The 11,093-nt window shown below is 42.7% G+C and overlaps 1 protein-coding gene across 1 annotated transcript in view; it reads left to right on the top strand.

Annotated features, from left to right (window-relative positions):
* The first annotated feature begins 519 nt into the window (after positions 1–519).
* The window catches only part of ARL6IP5 (ADP ribosylation factor like GTPase 6 interacting protein 5), a 21,845-nt gene continuing 11,271 nt past the window's right edge, over positions 520–11,093 (top strand). The window contains exon 1 of the mRNA XM_003785507.3: positions 520–830. Within this exon, the coding sequence (XP_003785555.1) occupies positions 655–830 (176 nt within the window). The 5' untranslated portion in view covers positions 520–654. The remainder of the gene's footprint in view (positions 831–11,093) is intronic.

The following is an 11,093-nucleotide window of genomic DNA, read 5'->3' as shown; positions in this document are numbered from 1 at the left end:
AATAGAAAGGGAGACCAACAGGAAAAGTCAAAAAACAACACGCCCTTCTGTTCTGCAAGGCCTTCTTTGCCATTTTTGCCAATCTGATTTCACACAGAGTGACTCATACTAAAACAGAGAACTTGTGAGAATTGCATTCAGATGTGTAGAGGTTAGTAATACCTAGTTTTCAAAACCAGCTCATCTTCCAGTTACCCTATAGTCTTACATTCCATTTCACTTAGATTGGCATCTGAACAGCTGCCAAAATTATTTTCTAAATTAGAGAGAAAACACAAGATTAACACTCAAAAAAAAAAAAAAAAGGAATTACACAGGGGTTAGTTTGTATTTGGACTGCTAAGGAAGGTATTACCACCTCGCTTCAAGGAGGGGATTTCCGCCCGTTGCTTTCTGCCATTTCATCTCTATTCTACAGTCAGTCCCTAGCTCTGACGCGAGAGGTCCCTGTTTTCCGGTAATCACTTAGAGCCAATCGAGAAGTAAAGAAGAGCAAACACGCCCGCCTGCTTCCAATTTCCGTTGCTTTGCTGCCTGCCAACCGCAAAGCCAATCGAGACGCTGCCGCTGTCATCTTTCTAACCCCGCTCAGCTGATCGGTTGCCGCCGCCGCCGCCGCTGGATTCCGGAGGCAAAGAACGCCCAGCGAAGAACATGGACGTGACTATCGCCCCACTCCGCGCCTGGGACGATTTCTTCCCGGGCTCTGACCGCTTCGCCCGGCCAGACTTCAGGGACATTTCCAAATGGAACAACCGCGTGGTGAGCAACCTGCTCTATTACCAGACCAACTACCTGGTGGTGGCTGCCATGATGATTTCCGTAGTGGGGTAAGTGGGGTCCCCCGGGTCACCGATTCCGGGTCCGCACAGATGGGGCTCAAGGCGCGAGATCCCGGGAAGTAGAGACGCTCTGTCCACGCTCAGCGTCTGCCCTGGCAATTCTGCAAGCGGCCAAGTCAGTGGAAACTTGTGCGCAGGGCGAGGCCGCAGTAATCTGGAGAGGATCCTCTTTCTTTTTCTGCGTCAAGGGCTGAGACGTGAGTGGGCCCCTTAGGGAAGGAGGATGGGGGAAATTTTGCCAACCTCAGGAAGGAAAATGACTTTTTCCCCCTTTGTGCCTGGATCAGGCTCTCCCTGCCGAGATATTTACAGAGTCCTTGACTTTAAAAAAACAAAAAGAAAGAAAGAGAGAAAGAAGGATAAGAAAAGAAAACACAAAGGTGTACGCTCATCCTGGAACTGGCCGAAACAAGGTGTGGATCCGGGGCGGTGGTGTAAAAGGGCAGCTAAGTGGCGAGGCGCTTTGTTGCTCTGCCTAGTGCCTGCCACACTACAGGAAAACTGAGCTTGGAAACAAGAGGGTGGGTGTCCCCTACGGGTGCATCTTTCAGTGTGAGGTGCCCTGCCTCTAGGAACAGGGCCCTCTAGCTTTTTCTTCCAGGAGTTGCCAGGCGCATCCACCTTCTCTGTCTTCACCACTTAGCCTAGGGTCTCTGTGTATCTTAGGGCCTTTTCAATACCTGATACTTAAAAGTATCCTGTGTTAATTAAGACTGCGCACACACAAATTAACAAACCTGTCTAGAAACTACCTTGCCTTGTGCTCACCCTTTAAGAAATGCATGTATCACTTTTGCTGTATGGGTGGTAACAATCTCCATCTTGTTGATTCCTACACATTTTTAAAGAAAAAGCCACCGTTAGACTTTCTAAAGGTCTCACTTGCCCTTAAAGAAGTGCCTGACATTCCTATTTCAGAGCAAACACAGAAAGAGCAAGCTGGCTCGAAAGAAAAAGGAGAAATTCAAATTTGGGAGGTGTGGGAAAGGGTGAATAGAACGGTTTTCTAAGCTGGCTTGCTGTTAGTTGGTGTGTTTATTGAGCAACCTCTCTGTGCCAGGCCCCATGCCAAACTCAGCACACACCAAGATGAATCAGACTTGAATTCTGGCTCAGGGGCTGGTGGCAGTTGGTGAGAAGCTAAAGGAGCAAATATACAGCACAGCAGAGAAAGGAAGAGCTCACAATTTCTGGGTGTGGCTCATAGCAGTCACCTCATGGAAAAGTGGAAGCCCACATGTAGGACTGTGTAGACAGTTACACAGATCCTCATTCTGCTTTGCTTAAGAAAGCTCTGGGAATGGTTCCGTGTATAAAGGGCACTGGCTCTGAGCAGACTCCACTAGAGTGGCAGTCAGTGTACAATTTGGGTAGGGCTGGCCTGAGGCCTGATGTAGCTGCTGCCTTATAAACCTGCTCCTAGCTCTGCACTTGAGGCTTCTTTCCTGCAATATGAAAAAAAAAACCTTTATTAAAACTAAATAATTAGTAAGTAGGTTTGCATCCATTGTTTTGTTTGGTTTTTTTTCTTTCTCTTTGCAAAGAAGCAGAAGGACACCTTATCTGGTGATCTGTTAGGGGAGTATTTTCTTGATAGAACTCCAAGAATTTAGACAAGAGCAAGATTTGACATAGACCAATCAAATGTACAGAAAAAAGTTTTGATTTTTTTTTTTTCCCAAAGAGGTGCACTGCTCAGACCAGATACTATCTCTGGCAGCCTTGCTGCGTTTATGAAATCCGTTTAGTGCTGGGAGGACCCAGGGCTGGCCTCTGGACTAAAGAAAGTTCTCTCACTATGGTGTCTTAAGCCATTAACTCAGGTAGTTTAGGAGTATTAGCCCTTCTCATTCTGTTTTCAAATATATGTTTGTTTGTTTTGTCTCACTATGTCGCCCTCAGTAGAGTGCCTTGGCATCACAGCTTACAGTAACCTCAAACTCTTGGGCTTAAAGATTCACTTGCTTCAGCCTCCCAAGTAGCTGGGACTACAGGTACCTGCCACAATGCCCCACTATTTTTTTGTTGTTGCAGTTGTCATTGTTGTTTAGCTTGCCTCGGCCACGTTCAAACCTGCCAGCCTCAGTGTATGTGGCCAGCCCCATAACCACTGTGCTATGGGCACCGAGCCTCAAATATATGTTGATTGTTATTTTTTTTATTTTTTTTTTTTTTGAGACACAGTATCACTCTGTTGCCCTGGGTAGAGTGCCATGGTGTTATAGCTCATAGCAAACTCACATTCCTGAGTTTGAGCAATCCTTTTACCTCAGCCTCCAGAATAGCTGAGACTACAGGCACCCTCTACAACACCTAGCTAGTTTTTTTGTTTTGTTTTGTTTTTCTATTTTTAGTAGAGGTGGGGTCTCACTTTGCTCAGGCTGGTCTTAAATTCCTGAGCTGAGGTGATCCACCCACCTGAGCCTTCCAAAATGCTAGGATTACAGGTGTGAGCCACCACACGTGGCTGAGTTTTTTGAAGGAAAATGCAAAAAGTAGCCAAGAAGTTTTTAAAAAATTGTTCGTATTTTTAAAAACTTATACAAGATATAGTCCAGCAGTAAAAGTAGTCTTGAAAATTGCATGTGTGGGGAGGCGCCTGTGGCTCAGTGAGTAGGGCACTGACCTCATATACTGAGGGTGGTGGGTTTGAACCCGGTCCTGGCCAAACTGCAACAAAAAAAATAGCCGGGCATTGTGGCAGGCACCTGTAGTCCCAGTGACTTGGGAGGCTGAGGCAAGAGAATTGCCTAAGCTCAAGAGCTGGGGGTTGCTATGAGCTGTGATGTCATAGCACTCTACCAAAGGTGACAAAATGAGACTCTATCTCTAAAAAAATAAATAAATAAAAAATAAAATGTACAGTGCTTTAAAAAAAAAAAAAGAAAAGTGCATATGTGCAAAATGTGAAATTTCTTTCATATTCCAGTGAAAGCTTGGTGTATAACTTTCAACTGGGTTTGATGCATCTTCAAATACACAGTCTGTAGGTTTTTTCCACAAATTGCTCTTTTTTTCTTTATAATTTAATAAGCATTTATTGAGTCCCTTGTGTGCCAGGTATCTTACAAAGTATTTTACCTGTATTATGTCATGCAACACAATAAGTAAACTGTTGTTGTTATTATTATTACCTTGAGAGTCACAGAGGCTAAATGATTTGCTCAAAGTCACTAACTTAGTCTCATGCTGTTAATTACTATGCTATCTTCCTGTGAGTCATAAGGAGGAAACCAAATGTCTTCAGGGTCAAGGAGGTTAGTTGCACATTTCTCATTCTAAATAGAACTGTCGTCCATTGGTGGTGCTAGTAGATGGGTGGCTCTAAGCAGTGCTGGATCTAAAGGCTTCTGATACGGTAGAAGATTCTATGTGAAAATGTGGCCTGAAATTACCTGGGGAAGGGACTGTACTCAAAGAGTTTTTCAATGGTTCTACTCTATGCTGGTGAAGAGACACCTAAAGGGCATTGCTGGAGGGGCACTAGCCTCAGTTATCCTTGTTGAAAGCTGTCTTGGGTGGGGATAAAGAGGGCCTGCTCTTCAAGATTGTAGAAAGCAAGAGGGAGGACCGCAGCAGATATAATCTATTAATAGATCCAGAAATATTGGCAAGAACTTCCTATGCCAAGTTGGAGATAAAGAAGAATTAGGATAGAGATAAATCTGTGTTTGAAGTCCTAAACAGGCAAAGTTTGGTGATCTACAGAAGTTTCATCTTTATCCTAAAAGCATGGTTTACCAGGCTCATGACTTCTATTCAGTACATCTGCTATTCCTTTTAGATTAATTCTGGTTAAATGTCTTAGCTAATAGCTCTTCTTAAAGATAGGTTTTATAACTTAGTTCTTCAAGTTCTATAATGCTGATTAAGAATCTAGCCATTAGTGCCAGACTGAGTTTGAATCCCAAATGCCAGTCACAAGCTGTGCGACCTTGGGCAAGTCACCCTGTGCCTCAGCTTCCTTTTCTGTAGTATAAGACTCAATATAGTACGTATGTCATAAGGCTTCATAGGCAAAGCTTTTAGAATGGTGCCAGCGTCCTGTGTTTCTGCTTCATAAGCTCTTATTTTTTTTTAATCGTTTCTTGATGTTATCTGAGAAACACAGATAGCATCTCTATAGGAGCGATGCCATTCACCAAAACCCTAGTCCCCAGCTTTTTCACCTACTCCTGCTTCTAAAGACTCAGCTTTGGTACCACATCTTTGAGGAAACCTGCTTTGTTCCTCATTCACTCCCTGTGTCAAGTGGCCCCATACCTGGTGCCTGGGTCTTACTTACCACATAGATTTTTAAGTGGTTGACTTGTCTCTACTCTGAAGACTCCTTTAGGCTGTAGGTTTTGTTTGAAAATTTTTTTTCCTTTTCTTGTTGCTGTTGTTTACTTCTTCATTTGCTTGTTTTAAGTCAGAGTCTCACTCTGTCATCTTGGGTAGAGTACTGTGGTGTCATAGCTCACAGCAACCTCAAACTCTTGGATTCAAGTGATCCTCTTACCTAAGTTGGGACTGCAGCTGCCTGCCACAATGCCCACCTAGTTTTTCTATTTTTAGTAGAGATGGAGTCTTGCTCTTGCTCAGGCTGGTCTCGAACTCCTGACCTCAAGCAATCCATCCGGCCTCTGCCTCTCAGAGTGCTAGGATTACAGGCATGAGCCACCGTGTGCCTGGCTTGTTTCTGATATTATTCTTGGTATCCTGGAGGCCTTCTATACAACAGATGTGTAGTTGGTGAGTGCAGAGTTAGTAAGTGAACATAAGGTCTTAGCACAATGACGGGGCAACTTTTGACCTAGTGAACAGTACAAATTATTTTGAAGCTCATAGCAGTGTGCCAGCACATAGCTACAAATGCATTCTTCTAAAATGATTCTAGCTGAGTCATTGCTGAAGGCACTATGCTACATATTGTTTAGGATTACTATAGCTGTGTAAAAATTTAACTTAAAATGTTATAATTCAGACCCTTCACAACTTTGTGTTGTCCTTGTAAAATCTTAGTGAAGTACTCTGCTGCAAGGTTTCTCAACCTGAGGGCTGTTGACATCTCAGACTGTATAATTCTTTGCAGTGGGGGCTAACCTGTACCTTATAGGGCATTTAGCCACCATCCTCACCCTCTACCAATAAGATACCAGTAGTACATCTTCCCATTATCATCAAGAATTTTCCCCAAACTTTGCAGTAGCAGAGAACCCCTGCTGCTCTCCTGCCAAGAAAATGATTCCTCAATATCACCATTCCTGACTTGGCACCTGTGGCTCAAGTGGCTAAGGCGCCAGCCATGTATACCTAAGGTGTTGGGTTCGAATCCAGCCCCAGCCTGCCAAACAATGATGGCTGCAACCAAAAAAAAATAGCCAGGCGTTGTGGCGGGCACCTGTGGTCCCAGCTACTTGGGAGGCGGAGGCAGGAGACTGGCTTGAGCCCAGGAGTTGGAGGCTGCTGTGAGCTGTGATGCCACAGCATTCTACCCAGGGGGACAGCTTGAGGCTCTGTCTCAAAAAAAAAAAAAAAAAAAAAAATCACCATTTACTAAATATGAGCAATTGGTAGCAAGTTACAAAAACTGAGTTCTTGACAATTATGTAGCAAAGCAGGTTGACGTTAGCTCTTTCCTCCCGACCTTTCAAACATAAGAATGGAATGGAATTGAAGCTTTACACAGCTTTGATCATTGTTCTCACTGTAGTAAATTTGTTATGCTGTCATCTTTTTATTAGGCTGCCTAGAAGACTCTGCTCATTACACAGGCTCAGTCTTTTTAGTTTCTGATAAAATTCTAGCATTTGCATTTTGTAGCTTTCTGTTCCAAAGTTCACCTTGCTCTCAAGTTTGACTGCCATAAAATAGGAATTAAAGGACTTGATTTGATACAAAGTACATCAAGGCCTAGAAAATGATAACACTCACACATTAGCTGCTGTTATTGTTACATTTAATCCTAGGTAATAGTCACATTTAAAATTTTATAGCGTGTACATTCTCTTAAAAGTATAAGGCGATGGATACACTTTAGTAGTATTATCATAATTGCAACTGGTAATTCTTATAGACTTTTGCTCTTCCTGAAGACGTGAGTTTCTTCTTGAGATTCAGCTATCACTTTAGGAGAGATTGACTTAAAAAGCATAGCATGAATAACAGGCTAGGAAATGTGATGTTTTACTGAAAATGGCTTTGGGTCCTTTAAATCAAGAAGGAAAAAATGTCTAAGATTGGAGTGGCCATGACTTAACCTTCTTCATCCTTGATATGAGTCATCTGGGCATTAAGATAGTCTGTTCACATCACACATAGTAATAGAAGTCTCCCTCCGCCTTGGTTTTCAAAGTAATATGCAAAGGCAACACCTAATTGCACTTGCAATTTAAGTACTAAGTGTGTGATACATTCTAGGTGTAGATGAAAATTTCTGTGTGCTTAATAGAATGCTAAAAGATTTGAGTTGGAGAAGTCTGTTCAAGATGTGGGCCATAGAACAGCACCATCTTTCACTTGGAAGCTTCTCAGAAAGCGAAAATCTGGCTCAGTGCCTGTGGCTCAGGCGGCTAAGGCACCAGCCACATACACCTGAGCTGGCGGGTTCTAATCCAGATCAGGCCCGCTAAACAACAATGACGGCTGCAACCAAAAAATAGCTGGGCGTTGTGGCGGCACCTGTAGTCCCAGCTACTTGGGAGGTGGAGGCAGGAGAATCTCTTGAGCCCAGGAGTTGGAGATTGCTGTGAGCCGTGATGCTACAGCACTCTACCCAGGGCAACAGCTTGAGGCTCTGTCTCAAAAAAAAAAAGAAAGAAAGTAAAAAATCTCAGGCCTTTTCAGGTCTGTGTTAAAATCTACCTTTTATCAAGAGTCTCAGATGGTTCATAGTCACATTAAAACCTGAGAGGCAATGAGCTGGTCTGGCTCAAAAGAAACATTGACAAAATTTAAATAAATATACATACCTATATGCCCAGGTATCTAAATATATAGTTGTTGTCTGGATCTAGATTTTTTTTTTTTTCTCTAACTCCCCAAGTGTTAGACATACATACCCTTGGGTTGAAGTTGAGAACCACTGATCTACTGAATTCCTTAACTTTTGAAAGTATAAAGGTTTGAGGTCATGTGGCTTATTAGAACTGAAGCTGCTAATAGTAGCTTGATTTATTGATAGGAAGTAAAATAATTTTTCCATTACACAGTATTGCAAATTTTCTAAAGCCCTTGATTAACCAAATCTAACAGAATACCTGACCCTTACAACATTTGTATTATTATTATTTTTTTAATCTTTTTAATTTATTTTATTTTATTTATTTATTTTTTTTTTTTTTGAGACAGAGCCTCAAGCTCTCCCCCTGGGTAGGGTGCCATGGCATTACAGCTCACAGCAACCTCCAACTCCTGGGCTCAAGCGAGTCTCTTGCCTCTGCCTCCCAAGTAGCTGGGACCACAGGCGCCCGCCACAACGCCCGGCTATTTTTTGGTTGCAGCCGTCATTGTTGTTTGGCGAGTCCAGGCTGGGGATTCGAACCCGCCACCTTAGGTGTACGTGGCTGGCGCCTTAGCCGGTTGAGCTATAGGTGCCAAGCCACAACATTTGTATTATTATGCCTATCTTATTCTCAAAAATTCCTTCCTGCCATCAGAGCATATTTTCTGTGTGCTTTAGAATCACCAACCATATACAGAATTTGCTTTGGCTGCTTCACCAGCCACAGGGGTGCTTTTATGCTCATGTGTTTGTATTTATGCCTCCCCTTTTGAACTGAGCAACATAGCTGCTGAATGAACGAACCCATGTTTTCTTGGCTAAAGTAACTCTTCACTGCACGACCTGATAATTTTGCCTATGGGGTGTTACTAAAAGGTGTAATCTATAGCTACCACTTTATGCTTTCAGTTGCTAGAAGTGGTAATGAGTTTTTGGAAGGCCAAGGTAATTCTTAGTTTGGAAAGAACATTATTGTAATCTTTTCAAAAAGAATTTAGTTCCATAGTATGTTCTAGGTTTATGGCTACCAGCATCTGGTATTGGGAAATGTTTATGTTGTTTGCACCTTTAAATGCTGCAAGAATGAAGCACCAAGTTTCCACTTGGTAGAGAAAAAAGAATACAGTAGCCCTGGGATGCTCTGAATGGAAATGTATTAAAACAATTACAGTCTGTTTAGGCTAATGCTAGTGGAAATGTTTTTGAGATTAGTCAGCTTAAACACGAGTTCTACAAATATTACTCTTATTTGTGTTGCTTCATTCATTCACTCAACAAAGAGAATGAAGCTCTTACTAACATCTTCGACAGAGAGCTGTGGGATACAGTGGAGAATAAGACCGCTGTGATTCCTGCCATCATCCAAATTAAAGTCTAGAGGAACAGCAAGATGACAAGGAATTCACAGTTTTTATACAAGGATAGCAAGCTTACAGGAATGCACCACTGCATAAACACACATCCTTTTCCACCTGACTTATCTCATCTCCTCTGTACATTATGATTTCAAATTCTACACCTCTCAGCTGTTGGGAACAAGGGGGACTTTGGGAATGGATAAGAGAAAGGGTTATTAAATCTTACTTATCCTTACAGGCACCTTAGAAGCCTTCTACTGAGTTGAACAAATAACTAACTGAGCACTTACCATGTGTTGGACTCTGTGCAGCCCTCAGGACACAATCAGGAGTACAGCTCCATCCAGCCTTCCCAAGTCATTCCAGAATTAACTTCATTCTTCTCTCCCCTACCTGTGTTCTTCTCAGTACAGAACTTTAGAGGCCAACACACAGTAAAATTTTAACCTAAAGATTCTTCATCTAGTAAGAATTGCCTTGTTTAAAATAACCTCTGACACTATTTATGTGATCTTATTCTTGACTTCTCCCTATACCCACTTTTTTAAAAAATGTCCCCTGATACTATGTTTTTGGGGGGTTTGTTTTTGGAGACAGTCTTACTGTGTCGCCCTCGGTAGAGTGCTCTGCTGTCACAGCTCACAGCAACCTCCAACTCTTCTGTTTAAGTGATTCTCTTGACTCACCCTCCCAGGTAGCTGGGACTATAGGCACCAGCCACAACACCTGGCTTTTTTTTGGTTGCAGTTGTCGTTGTTTGGCAGGCCCAGGCTGGGTTCAAACCCGCCAGCTCTGGTGTATGCGGCTGGCACCCTAGCTGCGCTGAGCTATAGGCACCAAGCCAATACTATAGCTTTTGATTTGTGGGCTTTTTTCCTTTCCCTAGGTAAGGATTTGCAGTGATTGTACGTGAGTGTGCAAATAAATGAGTGTATTTTGGATTCCCAACCCCTTCCCTTAGAAGGGAGATGCTCTCAGTTTAGGGGCAGAGAGCTTGGTACAAGAAACCCAGTTCTAAAAGGTTAAGATCCAGTTCTTTTTTTTTTTTTTTTGGAGACAGTCTCAAGCTGTCACCATGGGTAGTTCCGTGGTGTCACAGCTCACAGCAACCTCAAACTCTTGGGCTTAAGCAATTCTTTTGCCTCAGCCTCCAGAGTAGCTGGGACAACAGGCGCCTGCCACAACACTCATCTATTTTTTGGTTGTGGTGGTTGTTTTAGCTGGCCCAGGCCAGGTTTGAATCCACCTGCCTCAGTGTATGTGACTGGCGCCCTACTCACTGGGCGCCACCCAAGATCCAGTTCTTGACCTACCTACCTAATGCCTAGTTAAGTAGCAATGTCAGCCACTTTCAAAAAATCTTTCCTTTTAGACAAATGAATTCTATCCTTTATCTCCTAGCTTCAGCAAACTTACCTGTAACACTCTCTTCTGCGTGTTGCAGTGAGTTCGGCTTCCTATTTGAGAGAATGTTTTCAAGGCCTGTGACCTTAGACAAAACCTACCAGCCACCAACTCCCATTCTGCAAACATTTGCCATAAATAAGATTTCCTGGCCTTCTCTCCCATTAAGCATTTGCTTGTGGAGACACCTGGAAGGCAGACAGCTCTGTTCCTACTGCTTATCTTCATATCCCATTGGTGTAGCTTCTTGTTTCAGAGGAAGAAAAAAGGATTTGGAAATTGGGTGTCAGTGCAAGGTAAATAGACAGGAAACTTGTGGGTAGGGCGTCTATGTATCACCAAGCTCATCAACATTTGTCCACCCTTCTCTTCTCTCCACAGCTCTAGGAACTTGCCATGTGACAATCTTTAGTAAATTAGTTAAAAATTTACTCTACCAAAAGCATTCGGGAAGAATAGTTTGTAAACAGATATCTTTCTACTTTAGTTGTTTTTTTTTTTTTT

This window comes from Otolemur garnettii, unplaced genomic scaffold (genome assembly GCF_000181295.1).
Source record: "Otolemur garnettii isolate 467f Iridium unplaced genomic scaffold, OtoGar3 scaffold00015, whole genome shotgun sequence".
Classification (NCBI taxonomy): Eukaryota; Metazoa; Chordata; class Mammalia; order Primates; family Galagidae; genus Otolemur; species Otolemur garnettii.
Note: the sequence above shows the minus strand (reverse complement) of the source record. Positions and strands in the feature narration are given on the sequence as shown.